This window comes from Monodon monoceros, unplaced genomic scaffold, assembly GCF_005190385.1.
Source record: "Monodon monoceros isolate NGI ecotype Baffin Bay Population unplaced genomic scaffold, NGI_Narwhal_1 Super_Scaffold_7, whole genome shotgun sequence".
NCBI lineage: Eukaryota > Metazoa > Chordata > Mammalia > Artiodactyla > Monodontidae > Monodon > Monodon monoceros.
In genome coordinates, this window is record NW_021703784.1 from 13,218,316 (window position 1) to 13,240,848 (window position 22,533).

The 22,533-nt window shown below is 38.1% G+C and overlaps 1 protein-coding gene across 1 annotated transcript in view; it reads right to left on the reverse strand.

Moving 5' to 3' along the window:
• Positions 1-22,533, reverse strand: part of CBL (Cbl proto-oncogene) — an 88,150-nt gene that overhangs the window by 59,971 nt on the left and 5,646 nt on the right. Inside the window, exon 2 of the mRNA XM_029207578.1 lies at positions 6,915-7,162. Within this exon, the coding sequence (XP_029063411.1) occupies positions 6,915-7,162 (248 nt within the window). The remainder of the gene's footprint in view (positions 1-6,914; positions 7,163-22,533) is intronic.

The window sequence follows — 22,533 nt, forward strand, 5'->3', positions numbered from 1 at the left end:
ACTTCACTTAGTATGATCATCTCTAGGTCCATCCATGTTGCTGCAAATGGCATTATTTCATTCTTTTTTTATGGCTGAGTACTATTCAATTGTACATATATACACACACACACACCACATCTTCTTTATCCATTCATCTGTCAGTGGACATTTAGGTTGCTTCCATGTCTTGGCTTTTGTGAATAGTGCTGCTATGAACATAGGAGTGCATGTATCTTTTTGAATTACAGTTTTGTCTAGATATATGTCCAGGAGTCGGATTGCTATTATCATATGGCAACTCTATTTTTAGTTTTTTGAGGAACCTCCATACTGTTTTCCGTAGTGGCTGCACCAACTTACATTTCCACCAACAGTACAGGAGGAAAAAAAAAAAAACAAACAGTACAGGAGGGTTCCCCTTTTAGAGAGAATTTTTTGTTTTTGTTTTATTATTCCTTGCCTACTACTTTAATCTATTCTCTCCTTTCTTCCTTTGTTGTGCCTCCTTTTAAATCTGCTTTGCTGACTTCTCTCCCCCGCCAGATGATTTTTGCCCACTCTCATGGCTTTAAATACTATTCTTGAACATCACCAAATTTCTATCTCTATTCCAGACCTCTCCTTCTGAAGTCCAAACTCTAATATAGCCAACCAATTGCCTGCTTGACATATCACCTTAGATGGCTCATGAGAATATCTCAAACTTAAAGTTGTCCAAAATGGAGCTCTTAATTCCCCTCTCTCAATGTACTTCTCCCCACATTTGTACTCTGAATTCCCCATTTTAGTAACTGCCGCCACCAACTGACAGAGTTAATGACCACAAACCTACATCCTTGATTCTTCCCTGTCATCTTTTCTCACCCTTCTCTTGTCCAATCCACCAGCAATTCTTATTGAGTCTAGCTCCAGTCCACCTCTTATTGGTCCATTTTTCTTCCTTTCAACTTTTTCATCCTTAGTCTATACTACCTCATCTCTTACCTGGTATACAGCAGTAACCTTTTAACCTATCTCTCTACTTCCATCATTGCTACTTCCACAAGCCTAATCCATTTCCCACGCAACAGCCAATACTATCACTGTAGAAGAAAACTCAGATCATGACTTTCCCCTGTTTTATACCTTTCCATGGCTTCCCATTACACCATCTATACACTGGCTCAAACCAGAAACCTATCCAATCCATTAGCAAATCATGTTATGCTAGCTTTAAAACACAGCAAGTTCTGTCCATTTCTTTCCATCTCTACTACCACCACTTTGTTTCAAGCCATCATCATCTCTCTCCTGAACCAAAAAGATACAGGAGCTTGGTGCTGCCCCTTTCCCAGTTGTAAGAAAGGCATTCCTGGGCTTCCCTGGTGGCGCAGTGGTTGGGAGTCCGCCTGCCGATGCAGGGGACATGGGTTCGTGCCCCGATCCGGGAAGATCCCACATGCCGCGGAGCGGCTGGGCCCGTGAGCCATGGCCGCTGAGCCTGCACGTCCGGAGCCTGTGCTCCGCGACGGGAGGCCACAGCTGTGAGAGGCCCGCGTACCGGAAAAAAAAAAAAAAATAGAAAGGCATTCCTAATGTAAGTGGGAATCTTTTCTCACCAAGCCCAAACTCCTCAACAAAAAGTTCTAAGCCACCATTACCTACCAATAGGATTTGGCACACTTGTTGAAACCTATTTTCAGGGTGCTAGGGAAAAACTATAGCAGTACAAATACTGCTGTTAGCTTGTGAATCACCACTCTTCCACTGGAGGATAATCTGGAAACCAAAAGAATACTAGTTCAGTGGTTATAGCTTGGAAACTAATGGAAAACGAGAGAACATAAGGTTATAAGCATCATGAGAGCTGTTTACTGCTCTATCACTGTTCTTAGAGCAGTGCCTACCACAGAGAAAATACTCACTACTATTTTTTCTTTAATGAATGGTTAGCACATAAGCTTTTAGTTATTTCTGAATTATTCCTGGCTGAATACAACAAAACCAAATTTTGACAATTTCAGTTTATAACTACCTCTAAAAAGACAACATAATTACAACAGAAAAGTTTAATCTTACTTCCAAAATGGATACAATAAGACAATGACAATTTAAAATTAACTGCACTGTATAATCCCATTCAGCTTCTACTATAACGTCCTGCGCTCTAACAAAAACAGGCGCAAAAACGAGAGTTAAAGATAAAAGGCAAGAAAGCAGCTTATGGTTTTGCTGAATTAATTTTTTATAAAGTCTAAGAAGAATGAGGGCAAATATCTTTAGAGAAGTTAATTTACCTAATATTTCTAGAGAATATTTAAGGGATTAGCTCCTCAACATCCAGTCTGGCAACAAGTTCCCTCATGTACATGGCTTTGGGGAAACAGATATGTTCCCCAAGCTATAGCAGGTTTGTTTAGAGATGACACCTTGCCCTCGCTGGACTAATCACAGCACTCAGCTTTTCTTTCCAGAGTTGACTGGTGGTCCAGAGATAATCAATTGATCTATACCAAGCCCAAGTCAAAACTGGAACCAAGAGGTAGATGCTCTGCTACCGTAAGAAACCTGTAAGATGTAAATCTTGGGTGTAGCAGAGGCCAGATTTCCCCACAATTCAGACATTAATCTGCATTGAGAGAATGCAGTGTCCTGGTAGCATTTTCAACCATGGTTTCAGTTATTCCTGAGGCTTGCCTGCATTCTTGCCCTTAGTGCAACTCAAAATATTCACTTCTTCTAGAATATTACAAGTCTACAAATTTTCTCTCTCCCAAGAAGAAAAAGCAGGAACAAAGCATAAAAGGTCTATAACATTCTTTTGTGATAAAAAACAAAAACATTGAGCAAAAAAATAGAAACTTTCTCAACCTGATAAAGGGCATCTATGAAAATCCCACAGCTAACGTCATACTCAATGGTGAAAGACTGAAAGCTTTCCTCCTAACATCAGGAACAAGACAAGGATGTCTGCTCTCACTACTTCTATTCAACATAGGTTCTATTCAACATATGAGGTTCCAGCCAGAGCGATTAGGCAAGAAAAAAAGCATCCACAAAGGAAAAGAAGAAGTAAAACTATCATCATTTGCATACAAATAGAGACCATGCAAACATGATCTTATTTACATAATATTCTAGGTAATCCACTAAAAAAAACGACTACGACTAGAACCAGTAGATGAGTTCTGCAAAGTTGCAGGATACAAGGTCAAATACAAAACTTCACAAAATTCAACTGTATTCTTCCCACACACCAGCAATGAACAATCCAAAAATGAAATTAAGAAAACAGTTCCATTTATAACAGCATCAGAAAGAATAAAAATATTTAGGAATAAATTTAACCAAAGAGGCAAAAGACTTATACACTGAAAACAATAAAATGCTGCTGAAAGAAATTAAAGAAGACCCAAATAAATGGAAAGACATTCCATGTTCATAGACTGGGAAGACTTAGTATTGTTAAGATGGCCGTACTCCCCACACTGATCTAGAGGTCCACTGCAACTCCTATTAGAATTCCAGCTGCCCTTTTGGTAGTAATTTTCAGGCTAATCCTAAAATTCATTAAGAATCTCAAGCGGGGGGCTTCCCTGGTGGCGCAGTGGTTGAGAGTCCGCCTACCGATGCAGGCGACACGGGTTCGTGTCCCGGTCCGGGAGGATCCCGCGTGCCGCGGAGCGGCTGGGCCCGTGAGCCATGGCCGCTGAGCCCGCGCGTCCGGAGACTGTGCTCCGCAGCGGGAGAGGCCACAACAGTGAGAGGCCTGCGTATCGCAAAAAAGGAAAAAAAAAAAAAAAAAAAAATGAGCAGAGGATTCAAACAGACATTTCTCCAAAGAACATACACAAATGGGCAATAAACATGTAAAGAGACTGCTCATTATGTTACTCATTAGGGAAATGAAAATCAAAACCACAAAGAGATATCTACTTCATACCCAGTAAGATGTCTATAACCAAAATAATAATAATAAGTATTGGTAAGAAGTTGGAACCCCCATACATTGCTCGGGGAATGTAAAATGGTGCAGCTGCAGTGGAAACAGTTTGGTGGTTCCTCAAAATGTTAACCATAGAATTACCATATGACTCAGTAATTCCAGTCCTAGGTATATACCCAATAGAACTGAAAACATAGAGCTTCACAAAAAATTGTACATAAATGTTCATAGCAGCATTATTAATAATAGTCAAAAGTGGAAACAACCCAAATGTCCATAATCAAAATGTCAATACAATAAAATATTATTTAGCCATAAAAAAGAAAGAAGTATTCTATGCTACAACATGGATGAACGTGAAAACATGCTACGTGAAAGAAGCCAGACAAAAAAGGCCACATGTTATATGATTCCACTTAAATGAAATGTCTAGAACAGGCAAATCCGCAGAGACGGAAAGTAAATATTAGTGATCACCAAAGGCTGGAGGGAAGCAGGAGTGGGTAAAGGGGAGTGACTGCTAATGAACATGGGGTTTCTTTTTGGGGTGACAGAAATGTTCTAGAATTATATAGTAGTGATGGTTGCACAACTTTGTGAACACACTAAAGACCACTAAATTATACACTTTACAAGGTAAATTTTATAGTATATGAATTATATCTCAATTTTTTAAACTGAATACAAAAAAAGCCTCCTAACAACCAAAATACAGATCGCAAAGATGGTACAGTAAAGCCATATATTTTCCTTTACTGGAAAAAAAAAAATGTATTCTCACCTCAAATTTATTTATTCTCACTTTATATATAACTTGTACAAACCTGGTTGTACGGTCAAAGCCTATAGTGGATTAAAAGCTTCATATTAGGGGAAATGAAATTGATACGGACAGACATACTGACAGTAAGGTTTTGTTAAAAAGGTGAAAGAACTTACAAGCATTGTGTGAAGCCATTTAGGAAGGGCAAATTGGTCTACGCATTTCATTAGGTTCTGGCAGTGCCAATGATAAACAGCCTGATACAACAATCTATACTTATGGTAATGAAAACAACGAAGATGATCAATATAATAAGAGCTAACCCACTTATCACTTGCAATATGCCAATCACTGTTGTAAGTACCGAACATTTAGTTACTCATTAAACTCCCAACGATCCTACAAGGAAAGTAATACTATTATCTCATTTTACAGATGAAGAAACCGAAGAATCACACAGCTAAGTTAAGTGGAAAAGTTAAGATTCAAACTAAGGCAGTTGGCTTCAGAGTCCCTCCTCTTCTTAACCAGTAGACTATTCTGCCTCTCAGTGACGAACTGTGTCATTAAAAAAAAAAAAAAAAAAAGTCAAACAATGTTCAGTGTGCCTAAGAAGATTGAAAAATCTACAATTTTTATTCCACTATTTAAAAAAAAAAAAAAAAACCTGTTCTATGGCAGCCTGTTATCTATAGGAGAAAGTCTTAAGGTCAAAAAACAGCTCTTTACAATCTGACTCCAACCCATATTTCCAGCTTATCTGTCTCCCCTAATTCTAGCCAAACCAGACCGCTCACGTTCCTTAAACAAACAGAGCCTGCATTTTCATGCCACTGTGTTAAAAGCCTTTTCTTCACTTCTCTGCCTAGAAAATTCCTACTTACCCTTCAAAATCTAGCTCAAATAACACTTCCTCTGTGCCACCTTCCCCGATGCCACTAGGTAAAACTGTGTTCATACAGCATTTTGTACATATCTCTATTAAAGTATTTATCACATGACATCAGAATTGAATACTTAACTCTCCTTTTCACCGCCTAGAATTAGAACCTAGTACACTGTGGATAATAAATAAAATTTTTAAGTTTTGGTACGTAATAAAGTCCAAAATTATTTTTTTAATTCAGCAATACAAAATGACAAAAGTCATGAAATTTAAATAATTTAAATGGACAAAGTTCATTTTCACATAAATGAGATGTTACAAAGGTTCCTACAGATTGAATTCAGTTACCAGAAACCTTTTTAAGAAGAAAATACTAATACTCCGGACCAAACCTGAGTAATCTGTCCCAGTAAAGGTAACATGAATAATGATGTGGGTAAAATTTTAAGTGAGAGATGAAGGTTCCCAGAATCTAAGCCAACAGAGTCAAACGCTACAAGGATACCATTTAGTAAGTTACTGTTTGGCATGCTAACTGAATGCCCTCAGAAATTACTGTCCCTCCCAATTCAAGTCACTTCTCAAGTGTAAGTTACTCCCTAAAAATTATAATAGAATTTACATTTTATTACTTGTTCCAGATGAGTTAATATTTAATTCCAACTAGACAAAACCAAACACAACTATACCATGGATACAATCAACCTGTTTCTCTCCCAGTGCATAATATACGACAACCAAGCCAATAGCATATGGGACAGTCAGTATAGTTTTTAGTATTTAATAAGTACAAAAGAATACCTATTGGTCCCTCAAATGTTTATTGAATTAACTGCATTTTGCCAATTCTATTTGAAAAGTATTCTATTCTATCCTATTTGAAAAGTTACTTTACCTATAAAGGAAATGTCATTTCACTTGGCTTTATTAAAAAAACAGTTATCCAAACTACTGGCTAATTTTTTTCCTATTATCCCATACTTATAACCTACCTAATATGCTACCAGCTTGGGCAAAACCCTCTTACTGTTTACTGCCAACCCCAACTTCTTTCTTTCAGACTCTCACCTATCCACAAACTTTCACGATCTTCAGGGCCTCTGAAAGACCTACTGCCTCCAACTCATCTTCATGACTGTAAGTCACTGACTTTTCAGAGGTAAACAAATAATCAGAGCTAGGGATGGATCAATACTCTCCAAGGTAACCTTTTATACAAAACACAGCTTTAAGTCAAATGTCAACTTTGCATTCTATTCTTGTTGACATAAAATTAAAAACAACTCAACTATTTCTATGTGTTACCTATTCGGGCAGTCACAGACCTGAATAAATATTTGTGTAGTATTCTCCATTACCTAGGCTGAGAATTCTCCTCATACATTCTTTCTTTCCCCTCCTTGAAGAGGCTTATGGTCTGCTTAGTTTTCTTCATCAAATTCTCCATGAACACCCTAAAATACTCATTTTCTCCAAGGGTCTCCATCTTCCCCTCATATCTTGACAAGATAGTGCGGAGATGCTGGTAGGTGTCTGGCAGCAGGTCTAAGATATAAGGTGGGCTATTCTTTAGCGCCAGCTTTGGGTTCTGACACAACCGCACCACCTGCAACAAATGGAAAAGAAGGGCTATTACTTGGAGGATCTTAAGGGCAATTTCCTTTTTTAAGTTTAGAAAATTATAAAATATGTGCTCTTTTGCGGAAATACGAAAAATGCACAAGAATATAAGAAATGATCCATAACCCACACACACACCCACAGGCAATCACTCTACATTTTTAGTAGTCTCCCTAGAGGGTGGGTTCTTAAAACCATATCTAACAGTTCAGACAACACATAGAAGACTAAACAATTGGGGTGGGGAAGACATCCACATACATGCCTAAAAAATGCTAGATGAAGCATGGCGAATTCCTCTGAAATGCATGGCTCACGCCACAGCAGAATAAAGAAAATTTCCAGGGGCAGAAATAAAGAACGTGGCTGCCCTGGGAGGTAAACCTGGTAACGTAGGAGCCTAGAGCTTTAACAACCACTAGGGGACAGGAGCACAGAGGCCTTGGAGCCAGCAAAGAGTTGAACTGAGACACCATTCCTTCCCATATAAATGCAGAACTCTCAGAATTTGCCTGGTTAATTCATTTTACCTTCTTTTACTTTCAACTTTTCTCAGTTCTTAGTTTTAAGTAGGTCTCTTTTAAAGAACATATAGTTAGACTTCTTTAATCCAATGTAACAATCTTTTTTTTTAACTGGTGAGTTTATATTTGTTGTAATGACTAATAATTTGTATTTATTCCTACCATCTTATTTAGTACTTTCCATTTATGTGGATTTTTGTGTGTCTGGAAGAGACATAAATTAGTGGGACAGAAAAGTCTAGAAATAGACCCACACATATATAGACCCTTGACACCACAAAGGAGTGATCTTCCCCAAAAACAGTAGTGGAACAATCCATATAGGAAAAAAAGAAAATCAAACTAAATCCTTACCTTACACTATGCAAAAAACAAAACAAAACAAAAAACCTAGATGGGCTCTAGACCTAAATGCGAAAGGCAAATAAAGTTTTAGAAGATAAGAAAACTATCTTTCATTACTTCATGATGGAGAAAAAATCCTTAAACAGGACCATAAAAAACATTAATAAAGGAAAATATTAATTAAATTCTACTATACTCTAAAAGAACTTCTAAGATACCACAAAAGAGTAAAAACACATGTACAAAATCAGTGAAGATGTTTACAATACGTATATATCCAGACATACATATCCAGAATATATAAAGAACATCTACAAATCAGTAAGATAGGGACGATCTTTTTTTTTTTTTTTTTTGGCTACACCACGCAGCACACAGGATCTTAGTTCCCCGACCAGGGATCAAACTCATGCCCCCAGCAGTGGAAGCATGGAGTCCTAACCACTGGACCACCAGGGAATTCCCAAAAATGGACAAAAGACTTGAATAAAAACTTGACAAAAGAAGATATCCAAATAACCAATAAACATATGAAATGGTGCTTAATCTCACTGATCATTTTAATTTCATTAAAATGACAATTGTAAGCTCTCAATTAGATACTATCACTACACACACCAAATTGGCAATGCCAACCACTGGCAAGGAGCAAGGACCTTCAAATACTGCTGGTGGAAATCTAAAGTAATAAAACCACCCTGGAAGATAGTTCGGCACTGTACGGTCAGGCTAAAAACTTATATGCCCTACAAACCTGCAGATCTCCGCCTGGAAAGGTATACTGGGATACACATACAAAAATGTGTAACAACTAACAACTGCAAACAACCCAGATGTCCATCAACAGTAGAGTGGATAAACTGTAGTATATTTATTAGCAACAATACACTACCATGTGGATGCTCCTCTCAAACAAAGTAGATCTAAAGAAACCAGAAACAAAATATATATATTAAAATTACATGTATATGACTACATTACTATTACAAAGACATCCCTCTAAACTATATTGATGCAATATGCATACATAGATGGTAAAAATATAAGTAACAGAAAGAAAATAATTTTACTTTACTTGTAGCTGATATAACTGTCCATGAATAAAATGAAAGAATTGACAAAACATTAGAAACAAAAGTTTAATAGGTTGCTGGATTCAAAACTGATATACCGGGCTTCCCTGGTGGTGCAGTGGTTGAGAGTCCGCCTGCTGATGCAGGGGACATGGGTTCGTGTCCCGGTCCGGGAAGATCCCACATGCTGCGGAGCATCTGGGCCCGTGAGTCATGGCCGCTGAGCCTGCGCATCCGGAGCCTGTGCTACGCAATGGGAGAGGCCACAACAGTGAGAGGCCTGCGTATCGCAAAAAAAAAAAAAAAAAAAAAAAAACTGATATACCAAAATGGCATTCATAAAAATTTTATAAATAATTTTAAAATGTAATTTTAATTGCTGCCATTTTGAATGGCATAAATAAAAATTTAAGGCTCCTAGGAATATATCTAACAAAAAATGTGTAAGACTCTTATGAAGAAAACTACAAAACTTCACTGAAGAACATAAAAACAGAAATTAATGAAGAACCCTATCATGTTTAAGGAGACGTCAGTTCTCCCCCAAATTAATATATAAATGCAGTGCAATTCCTATCAAAATTCCAAAAAGATTTTTCATGGAACTTAACAAGGTGATCCCAAAACCCACATGGAAGAAAAAGAGACCAAAACCAGCCAAGCCTATTTTGAAAAGTCACAAAGTAGGTGGTAGTTACCCAATGAGTTATCAAGACTTTTTAAAATCTTATAATTAAAATAGTGTGATGTTGACCAAAGACAGATAAATGGCCAAATGGAAAAGAAGAGAGCCCAAACAGAGACACCCGTGTATGGAAATTCAGCATCGGAAGTGGCATTACAAATCAGTTCAAGAGGAATTCCCTGGAGGTCCAGTGGTTAGGACTAGGTGGTTCCATTGCAGAGGGCACGGGTTCAATCCCTGGTAGAGGAACTAAGATCCCTCATGCCGTTCAGTGTGGCCAAAAAAAGAAAAAAGAAAAAAACACACACAAATCAGTTCAAGAGAAAAACTACTGGAAAACTGGTTATCCATATGGGAAAAAAAATTACATCCCTTACATGTTACATGAAAAGTAAATTTCAGATGAATTAAAGATCTTGTGTGGAGAAAAAACTTTAAAGCTTTTAGAAAAAAATTTGGAAAATATTTGTTGAACTTTATGATCTCAGAGAGGAAGTATTTCTTAAGACACAAAAGCAAATCATAACCATAAACAAAACAAAATGACAACCCACAGAATAGGAGAAAATATTTGCAAACAAAGCGACCGACAAGGGATTAATCTCCAAAATATACAAACAGCTCATACAGCTCAATATCAAAAAAAACAAATGACCCAATCAAAAAATGAGCAGAAGATCTAAATAGACATTTCTCCAAAGACATATAAATGGCCAAAAAGCACATGAAAAGATGCTCAACATCACTATTAGAGAAATGCAAATCAAAACTACAAAGAGGTATCACCTCACGCTGGTCAGAATGGCCATGATCAAAAAATCTACAAATAATAAATGCTGGAGAGGGTGTGGAGAAAAAGGAATCTTTCCACACTGTTGGTGGGAATGTAAATTGGTACAACCATTATGGAGAACAGTATGGAGGTTCCTTAAAAAACTAAACACAGAACTACCATATGATCCAGCAATCCCACTCCTGGGCATATATCTGGAGAAAAACATAATTTGAAAAGATACATGCACCCCAATGTTCACTGCAGCACTATTTACAATAGCCAAGACATGGAAGCAACCTAAATGTCCATTGACAGAGAAGTGGATAAAGAAGATGTGGTACATATATACGATGGAATATTACTCAGCCATAAAAAAAGAACGAAATGATGCCATTTGCAGCAACACGGATGAACCTAGAGATTATCATACTGAGTGAAGTAAGTCAGACAGAGAAAGACAAATATCATATGATATCACTTTTATGTGGAATCTAAAGGAATGGTACAAATGAACTTATTTACAAAACAGAAATAGAGTCACAGATGTAGAAAACAAACTTATGGTTACCAGTGGGGGAAAGGGGAGAGAGGGATAAATTGGGAGGTTGGGATTGACATACACACACTACTATATATAAAATAGATAACTAACAAGGACCTACTGTATAGCACAGGGAACTCTACTCAATATTCTATAATGACCCATATGGGAAAAGAATCTAAAAAAGAGTGGATGTATGTATACGTATAACTGATTCACTTTGCCACACACCTGAAACTAACAACATTGTAAATCAACTATACTCCAATAAAAAAAAATGTTTAAATCATAAATGCAAAGACTGATTAGTTTGACAACACTAACATTTTAGTAATGATAAATCATAAGAACTACTGAACTACTTTTTCCTTTTTTCCATTTGTTTAAAAAAATCAATGCAATTATAATACTGTATTATTTTTTTCAACATCCTTTTTATTTTCTTCTTGGTAAACTGCACTTTCATCAACGAAATATCCTTCTTTAGAAACACATCTTGCCTTAAAGTCCCCTTTAATGTATCTAATATAGCTAAACCAACTTTCCTGGGTTGGTGTTTGCATGGTGTATCTTTTTCCATTCTTCTATCTTCAAACTTTCTGTATTCTTACATTTAATGCATGACTTTGTCATGCAGAATATAGCTGGTTTCCTTTTAATTCTGACAATCTCTGATTTTCACCAATTTGACCTGTTTACACTTCAACTATGAAACTGTTATTACTGTAGGTCAAATACTGGCAATTTCATATGGTTCACTTAATAAGTACTGATCCTATAATAAATAATAAAATAATTTACTATTTGTTTCCTATGTATCTCTCCTGTTTCATCTTCCTTTACCTCCCCTTTCTTGCCCTCTTCCGGTTTAAGCATTTTTTTATTTTCCCAATTTTCTCCCCCAACAGCTTACCAAATATATATTCTTTTACTACTCTTTAAATGAATACCTTAGTAATTATAAAATGCATCTCTGACTCATTAAATCTTATATAAAGTAGTACTTTTACCACTTCCCAGACAACACAAGGAACTTGGGACACTAACTCCATTTACTCTTTTCAAGTTATGTGCTATTACTATCACACATTTTAATTCCATATATCATATAAAGTCTACAAGTCATTATTATTACTATTACTTCTGTTATTATTTTATACGGCCAATATTCATTCACATTTACCCACACAACCCCCCTTCCCAATGCTCTTCACTGCATCTGAAATCATTTTCCTTCAGCCTAAAGAACATCCTTTAGTATTTATTTCCTTTAGGGTATAGGCTGCTGGCTACAAATTCTCCTCAGTTTTTGTTTATCTCAAAACATCTTTATTTTGTAACCACTTTTAAAGGCTATTTTCCCTGGGTAAGAATTGGCAGTTATTTTCTGTCATCATTTTATAGCTACAGGCATACCTCGGAGATATAGCAGTTTCGGTACCAAACCTCTGCAATAAAGGGAGTATGGCAATAAAGTAAGAATTGCAATAAAGCAACTCACACAAAATTTTTGGTTCCCCAGTGCATATAAAAGTTATGTTTACACTATACTGTAGTCTATTAAGTGTACAAGACATAGTATTATTAAAAAACAATGTACATACCTTAATTTAAAAATGCTTTATTACTAAAAAATGCTAATCATCAAATGACAACACAGGGTTGCCACAAACCTTCAATTTATAAAAAAACGCATTATCTGTTAAGTGCAATAAAATGAGGAATGCCTTCTAGATGCCACTGTCACTGTTGAAAAAAAGTCAGGCTGTTAGTCTCACTGTTGCTCCTTTGAAGATAAAATGTCTTATTCTGTGGTTGCTTTTAAGATTTCTCTTTGCCTCGGGTTTTCAACAGTTTTACTACGATGTGCCTAGGTGTAGTTTACTCTGGATTTTTCCTGGTGTTTATAGAGCTTCTTTAATTTGGAACTTGATAATTTCTGTCAGTTTTGGAAAATTCTCAGCCAATTTCTCATCAAATATTGCTTTTGCCCCATTCTCTTTCCTCTCTCCTTCTGAACTTCAAGTACTTATACATAAGACCTTTACTCAATATTCCATATGCCTCTCATACTCTTTTCTGTATTCTCCATCCTTTTGTCTCTCAATGCTTCAGTCTGGATTTTTTTTTCTGACTTACCTTCTACCTCACTAATTTTTCCTTCAGCTTTATGCTATTAAACCCACCCACTGAGTTAACAATCAGTTCTTGTGTTTTTCAGTTCTAGAATTTCTATTTCATTATTTACCATTTCAGATCTCTGACAAAATTATCTATTTTATCTTTTTTTTTTTTTTTTTTTCGGTACGCGGGCCTCTCACTGCCGTGGCCTCTTCCGTTGCGGAGCACAGGCTCCGGACGCGCAGGCTCAGCGGCCATGGCTCACGGGCCCAGCCGCTCCGTGGCATGTGGGATCTTCCCAGACTGGGGCACAAACCCGTGTCCCCTGCATCGGCAGGCGGACTCTCAACCACTGCGCCACCAGGGAAGCCCAGAAAGGATTTACTTTTGCTTCTAGCAGTCAGATTTGGCTAGGGACACTAGGAATTCCAGGTCATCTTAATCTAACCCAAAATTGAGAAGATTAAAAAGCTGGGCTTCAGTCTTCAGTGCCTTGTAAAGACTGGTTTACTTCTGTTTCACCCTTACTCCTACAATTCAGGCCCTCAGGGACCCAACCCCAAAACCCAGAGTGTTTCCCAGGGCCCTCCACCTTGGCAGGCCCTAATTCCAATTTTTTGTCCTCGATATGAGCATTTTGAAAACTCTATTCAGCCTCTCAGCTATCACTTCCAGAATCAGCAATGACCTCATGGAAAAGGCAGCCTCAAAAATAAGGCTTACCTCTCAGAGCTTTCCTTATCTTCCAGAACCTGGCCTCTAATTCCTCACTGCCTTCATAGCTCTTCAACATCTTCTAGCTTTTCTAGTTGCCAGCAGTATTATTTGGTTCGAAACCGCCTAGTCTAACAATGGTAGAAGCAGAAGTCTGACTTTTTACTCTTTATTTAATATTTTAAAATGCCTATTTTCTTGCATCACCAAAAGCTCATTATAAACTTTTTAAAGATGTCTAAATGATTCCACTCTATAGACATACCATATCTTAAACCATCCCCTCCACTTTAACATTTATACTGTTTGTAAGTCTTTGCTATTACAAGTATCGCTGTGATGAACATCTTTGGACATTTTATTCTTCTAAACATCAGATTATTTCCTTAGGATAGATCCCCCAGAAGTGGGATCACTAGGTCCACCTGGAACAATTGCAAAATTCCAATTTAATTACTAATGTCTCTTCAAATGATGTAAGGCAGTATTAAAATTTTTAAACTAAGTATTTTATCCTCTGTACATCATTTCCTGTACTCTTGAAAAAGAGCCCTATATAAGCCTGGCAAATAAAGACAAGCTGAATCAACAAAAATATATGATTTATGAATGTTTTAACAGTGTTTTAGGAAGATGCTCATCCTATCAAGGGTTTCAAGCCAAAAGGGAACAACATAGTCAAGAAAAAAGACTCTACCTCAGAAGACAGCTATATTCTAAATGCAACAGAGTTAAGAACTCATACTAATTAAAATAAATAGTACCCAATTTATAAGTATTACATTCCAAAACCTCATTTGGAAGACAGGTATTTATGATTCAGAATATATTTTTACAGAATATATATTTATAATAAAAATATTAAAATGGTAGGTTCTTAAATAGTCCATGGAGGGAGTTAGGGGAGACTGACATTGAGACTAAGAGATCAAGATTCAGCAAAGACTACAAGAGGTATATGATCGAAGGTTTTTATCTTCAGAGAATACTGAGCATGTTTTATATGGAAAAAGAACCAGAAGAGAAAAAGATAAATTAAAAGAAAATGGAAAACGGGATCTACAACACAGCTAGAGCACTAAACACCCAATACCATTAAAAGAAGGGATACCTCTTTCCTTTAAAACAGGAAGAAAGGGAATGAGGACAGGTTTAGACAGACACAGATTCAGAGATATGAAGGCAGTACGTTTAAGAAGACTGCACCTGATTTTGATTTTTCTCAACGTATCCAGTCAACAAATATATATCAGGCACTGGGACACAGAAGTAAAAATACCATACCCCTGAATCTGAGAGGAATCAGGCAATAAACAACAAAAAGGAAATCAACAAGAAAAATATCAGGTTCTATGCAGAATATTAAAATAGAATAATAAGAAAATGCTGGATGACTACTTTAGCACAGCGAGTAGGGAAAGCTTCTCTGAGGTGAATTTAGGCTAAGAGTTAAAATTACAGGAAGGAGCCCGTCATGTAGAATCAGCAGAAGAGTAGCCCAAACAGAGGGAACAACTAATCCAACAGCCCTATGAGAATAGGTTTGGATTTGAGGAATAGAAAGGTCAGTGAGACTAAAGTGTAGAGAGCGAGGTGAAGAGGGTCATTAAGGGAGAGATGTGGAGTATCAGGGAATTAACAAGGAGACAGTATGATGAAGACTAAAATATAAGCTTTTATGTGTTGAATTAAAATTAAAATGTTTTAGTATCTTGACAAGATTACACCAAATAGCCACATCAGAATGTCCTGTTTCAGTCATTTACCTTCAGTAAAGTTCTTAACCTCTGAGCCTCAGTTCTTTTACCTGTAACACAGCGATAACACCCACCTCATAATAAATGTTTATGAAAGGACTGCAGTTTCCAATAAAGTAGACATTCAGTGCTAGTTCCCTCCCCATTTCCACACAACTCAACCAGGTTTATCTGCAGGTTAGGCAGGAATTATCTATTGAAGACAGAATGTTAGACCTCACATCACCCTTTGTTGACTCCCAGAAACTGACACCCTTATTCCTACCATCTGGCCACGCCACAGCTACCCTTCCAAACCTGCATGGTCTCTAACTACTTGGTAACCAAGGAATAAAGGCAGCAGGCCACCCAAGAACAGGGTGGCCGACAATCTGCAAAACCTACAGTATCCGCTCCTGCAAAGGTCCAAAGCAAGCAGAGCTCCCCCAAATTATTTACATTTACATCCAGAGCTACACATGCCAACCCATAATATATTCTCCCTATTTAAAGGCAAATGCATTAAGAATTCAGGTTAAAATGCATTATTTGCCTAATACCTCTGGAAAAAAAGGCATACTTCCTTTCAACAACAACGAAACTAAACTAAAATTGCTCTGCCCAACCTACAGTAAGCAATTAATAAACGCTGATTGGGCTTCCCTGGTGGCGCAGTGGTTGACAGTCTGCCTGCCGATGCAGGGAAAACGGGTTCGAGCCCTGGTCTGGGAGGATCCCACATGCCGCGGAGCAACTAGGCCCCGTGAGCCACAACTACTGAGCCTGCGCGACTGGAGCCTGTGCTCCGCAACAAGAGAGGCCGTGACAGTGAGAGGCCCGCGCACCGCGATGAAGAGTGGCCCCCGCTTGCCGCAACTAGAGAAAGCCCTCGCACAGAAACGAAGCCCCAACACAGCAAAAATAAATAAAAAATAAATTAATAAACTCCTACCCCCAACATCTTCTTAAAAATAAAATAAAATAAAATAAAATAGGGCTTCCCTGGTGGCGCAGTGGTTGAGAGTCCGCCCGCCGATGCAGGGGACACGGGTTCGTGCCCCGGTCCGGGAAGATCCCACATGCCGCGGAGCTGCTGGGCCCGTGAGCCATGGCCGCTGAGCCTGCGCATCCGGAGCCTGTGCTCCGCAACGGGAGAGGCCACAACAGTGAGAGGCCCGCGTACCGCAAAAAATAAATAAATAAATAATAAAATAAAATAAAATAAACGCTGATTAATGACAATGACCTGAAAAAACATATTACCCCTCATAACAGATTTAAAATATCATGAGTTTTTAAATGTCTCCCAAACACTTGATTAGTTCACATTTTCAAACTACTACCATGTACGTTCCACAAATGTTATCTGTCCCTCCTTAGAATGTGACCTTGTAAAGATCAACTGTAGCTTAAATATCCGCTTTTCTCAAGATCTTTCAGAGACAAATCAATCACATGACCAGGGAAATCAGCACTCCTTAACACTAACACAGACCATAAATTAAGTATACAGGTAGAGCAACTCTTCTGACATTAAAATCTTCTGTAAAGAAAAAATAAACTTCCCTAAATATTTATAACCTCTAGGGAAAAAGTTTCCAAAAGGCTTTGTGAATAATTCAAGTCAATAGTTAACAAACATCAAAAGCCAAAAGAACCTGCCTTTATTAGTGAATGTTAAATTGGCAGTTTTACTTAACCTCTAAAGCACAAATGTGCATTCTGAGCTTAAAAAATCCACCAAAAAATTTCCGAAAGATATTTTCCTGCTTAGTCTGTTCTCAATTTTATTTTGCTTTCCAAGTCTTACAATAGCAAAAATGGCTTCCTTTTGTTTACTTCTGCCTGTACATTTACAGCATCACTCAGAACAATGTCAAAAAGAAACATGCTTAGCTCTGGGAAACCAACAGTATCCCTGCACAGCTGCCATATACTCCATTCATAATAGCTTCCTCACTGGCCTAGCTCCTCCCTTTGCTTCTGCCAAGGGCTCAATGGTCAATATAAAAAATTTGGAAAGCGCTATGATTACAATAAAGAGGAATAAAATTATGTTTGGAAATTGCTAAATTTTTAAAAACAGAAAAGTTACAGAGAACAGTGCCTATGCCTAATTCTGTTCTGAACACAGAATCTTTTCTAACACTAAGGAATTGTATTTCTAACTAGGCAGAAAACTATAAGCATATATGACTGTGAATGACTAAGTATTTTTATCTCTGTAGACCTTAACTTATCCATGGAATCATTTTTCATTTCAAACTTTTTCCTATGTTAAAAAGCATGATTAAAATAAGCACTAAGCTTCAAAAGCAAGTATTCAGTATGGTGAGCTATACATAAAACACATAAAATTTGATTACAGTTTTAAAAGAATCAGTTGCTCAAGAGAACAGGAGGTACAGCAGAAAGGACACCAGGGTAGGAGTCCAGAGACCTGGGTCTTAGTCTGGTGACTGACATTAACTGGCTATGTGACCCTGGGCAAGTTACTCATCTCTCTGGGTCTCTCTCCCTCTATAAGTTAAGAGTTAGATCAATTAATTTCTTTTCTTAAAGCTTCAAGTTTTAGAAACTAATCAACTCAGAAACTTGAAGAGATTTAACAGTTTTACAAGTGTAACTACACAGTGAAGCTTTTAAATGAAAACTTATGACAGTTTTTCAAAGAGAAATCAGAAACCCATACTTTTTTTAAAAGAAACATATCATCACTAGGTAATGGCTCCAAGAAAAAAAAGTCTTTTACTTCTAATTACTCTTCTCCATTACTGATTTATCAAAACCCATTCAGGGACTTGAACTGTAATTACTACCCAACGCTTCTCAAATACCTCCCAACACTATTTATTTAAAGCACTATGTCACTTACAACTAATTACCAATCTCATTACTTTCATTTATCACATTAATTGCAGAAAAAAAAATACAGCCAGTACAATGTAGGAAATTAAATAACCGACATGCGCTAACAGCTTAACCATGCAGTTTTTATACAGGGATTCTGTTTTTAAAAGGAAAATATAATTCTCTTCTCAGACTTATCCGTGCAACTTCAAACCAATACTTAGCATAAACTAGAGATTAAATGATTTTAGCATCATTTTTGGATGTCAGACCCTAATTAAGGCACAACTGTGAATTAGGATATTGTGGAGTTCTCTGCATGGTCTAGTCCCTCCCCAGTCCCAATCCTCTTTCTGGTCTCAAGGATTAAGTAAAGATTTGCCTAATGATTCCCACAGGGGGTTCCCTGATCCCTTTGAACACCTTCAGTTATATCACCAGTTTGCAAGTATGAGGACTGAGTCATCCTTAACTCCCTAGCACCCAGCAAAAAGTTCATGTTCAATGAAACTGTGATGGTGGAAAAGGTCCCAACGTAATTTTCACCTAAAGTAACTAGGAATCAGCTACCATATTTAAATCAACAAACTAGACAAAGATTGTGGATGAAAGCAGACTTTTTGGAAGGCAATGTGCCAATATATACTTTTCAAACTTTAATGTATAATTCCTTTCACCCAGTACATTTCATTTCTAGAAGTTTATTCTAAAGAATGTTTAGCAAATGCATAATAGATAGCCACTGCAGCATTGTTTCTAGTATTAAAAATCAGAAATAACCTATAAGACTATCAATATGAATTTGTTAAATAAACATATATATCCATATTATAAAATCTTATACACCCCTTAAAAAAAGAATTCAGGACTTCCCTAGTGGCACAGTGCTTAAGAATCCACCTGCCAATGCAGGGGACATGGGTTCCAGCCCTGGTCTGGGAAGATCCCACATGCCGCAGAGCAACTGAGTCCGTGCGCCACAACTACTGAGCCTGCACTCTAGAGCCCGCGAGCCACAACTACTGAACCCGCGTTCCACAACTACTGAAGCCCACCTGCCTAGAGCCCACGCTCCACAACAAGAGAAGCCACCACAATGAGAAGCCCACGCACTGCAACGAAGAGTAGCCCCTGCTCACTGCAACTACAGAAAGCCCGCGCACAGCAACAAAGACCCAATGCAGCCATAAATAAATAAATAAACAAATTTATAAAAAATAATTATTCAGGGAGACCTACATGTAGTATTAACATGGATAGTCTCCATAATGTAGCAAAAAAATTTTTCAATTCTAGAAGCATTTTTGTTTAAAAATCCCACTTTTGCTTAAAAATGTGTAATTTTATAAGTATGTATTACTTTCCAAATTTAAGAACATAATAACACCTTTTAGGGAGGGTGGGAGGGAGGGAGACACAAGAGGGAAGAGATATGGGAACATATGTATAACTGATTCACTTTGTTATAAAGCAGAAACTAACACACCATTGTAAAGCAATTATACTCCAATAAAGCTGTAAAAAAAAAAAAAGCAACTGTGGTATGGGGCCTTGCTACTTGAAGTGTGATCCCTGTCAGCAACACAGAATCTCAGGCCCTACATCAGATCTACTCAGACTCTATGTTTTAACAAGATCCCCAGATGATCTGAATTCATGTTAAAGTCTGAGAGGCACTGGCTTATAAGAATCACTTAGAGGGACTTCCCTGGTGGCACAGTGGTTAAGAATCCACCTTCCAACGCAGGGGACACGGGTTCGGGCCCTGGTCCGGGGAGATCCCACATGCCGTGGAGCAACTAAGCCCGTGCGCCACAACTACTGAGGCTGCGCTCTAGAGCCCACGAGCCACAAGTACCGAGCCCGCGTGCCAGAACTACTGAAGCCCGCGCAACTAGAGCCCGTGCTCCGCAACAAGAGAAGCCACCACAATGAGAGGCCCGCGCACTGCAAAGAAGAGAAGCCCCGCTCGCCGCAACTAGAGAAAGCCCGCGTGCAGCAACGAAGACCCAATGCAGCCCAAAATAAATAAATAAATAATCTTTTAAAAAAAGAATCACTTAGAGTCTGAACAGCAGTTCAAGATCCACATAAAAAAACAAAAGTATTAGTTGGGTGGCTTATGTTACTTAAACTCTCTGAATCTGTTTCTTTCTCATAAGACACATTATTTTGAAATTTTTGCTGTATCACATGTGAAATTGTAAACTGCTCAGCAATATAAGGAATTATTAGAACTTGGTTATCAGTCTTAGTGAGTAAATGCTAAAAAGGCAACAACTTGCTCAAGTCATAAATCTTTCAAGGGCAATGCTATCCATCCAGGCTTCTCGGAGCTGCTTAGAAAAAGGGACTGGAGAGATGGACCCCAAACAGCAGACACTGGTTACCTCTGGAGAGGGCAGTCATTTTGTGGTATGAGAGTAAATGGAGACCTTTACATTTTGTTCTGCATATTTTATGGTTCATAAATTGTTTTTCACAAAGAGTACTACACCTGTGTACTGCTATTCAAAGTAGCTCTAAGAAAGAAGGAGGCAGGAATTAGTATCCCATCCCCCTCAATGAAGTAGCAGTGAGTTGGCCTCATTTTAAGATTTCTTGTGGTTGATCCCAGAGCAAGAGGGAAGGTCAATGGTGGCTGTAAGAAGGCGCCCAAGGCAGAGGAGTCTGCTAAGCAAGACTCGCCACCCATCCCAAAGGTTGCAGAGGGGAGACGCAGGGTCATTGCTGATTTAGGAGTTTCTATGGCAGTGACATTCCATCTCCTAGGGCTTGAATCCCCAGTGGGTGTGTATCACCAATACCATCACTGCACCCCTTTCCCCTCCTCCTTTTGGAAGCTGCTGCAGGAAGGAACATTGTGGGGACAGAGCTGAGGCTGGCTTCCAGTGCTCCTGGTTGACTACTCCCACCTATTTCCTTCCAGCACAAAATGTGCTAATCATGAAAACATTTCACAATGACTTGCTTGTTATAATCCCCCTCTTCCAACAAACCTAATGATCAGAATTAATTCTAAGATCAGAATTAACAAATTCACTGGAAAATGTGATTGAAATTTAGGCTCAGTTTTCAAACTAATGCTTAGTCCATTTTTCTTTTAATGCTCTAGGTTAGTCATTAGGGGGGTGATTTTCATAGTATAAACATTATCCGTATGTTTGACTATAACATGAACTCCACTGAAAGTGAAGACTTGGGGACCAATCTGCCCATGTGTATACAGCCAACAAACAACATATTAAAAACAGGTTGTACTACAGCAAGGGTCACCAAAAACTTCAACCAAAACCATGAAATGAACAGGGCAGATTACGTTCTTCCCTGGCCTAACCCTACTTTTATTCCATATACCCTTCAAAATTTCTATCATGAATCACATGAAATGCTCAGTGAGCTCACATTTCATACGGAACTAGGGAGAATTTTACATCCCTTGGGGGAATTTTTAATAGGCATGAAAACAACACAACCTTTTTGTTTACAATGACTGTATATTACCCTTATAACCAAAAAAGGTAAAACTACTTTTAGTAAATGTTACTTTAATTCAACACTCAAAAAAGACAAAAAAAGATTCCCTACCTGATCCTCCTAATTAATCACATAGAAAATGTGGGAACATGTTTTGATCTCATTTTACTTTGTTAAAATGTTTGCACTTCATTCAGCACGTACTATGTGTTAGGCACAGGAACTGATGTTAAGACAGTCTTGGGACTTCTCTGGTGGCGCAGTGGTTAAGAATCCGCCTGCCAGTGCAGGGGACACATGTTCGAGCCCTGGTCTGGGAAGATCCCACATGCCACGGAGCAACTAAGCCCGTGCGAGACAACTACTGAGCCTGCGCTCTAGAGCCCACGAGCCACAACTGCTGAGCCCGCACGCCTAGAACCCGTGCTCCGCAACAAAGAGAAGCCACCGCAACGAGAAGCCCGCACACCGCAACGAAGAGTAGCCCCCGCTCGCCACAACTAGAGAAAGCCAATG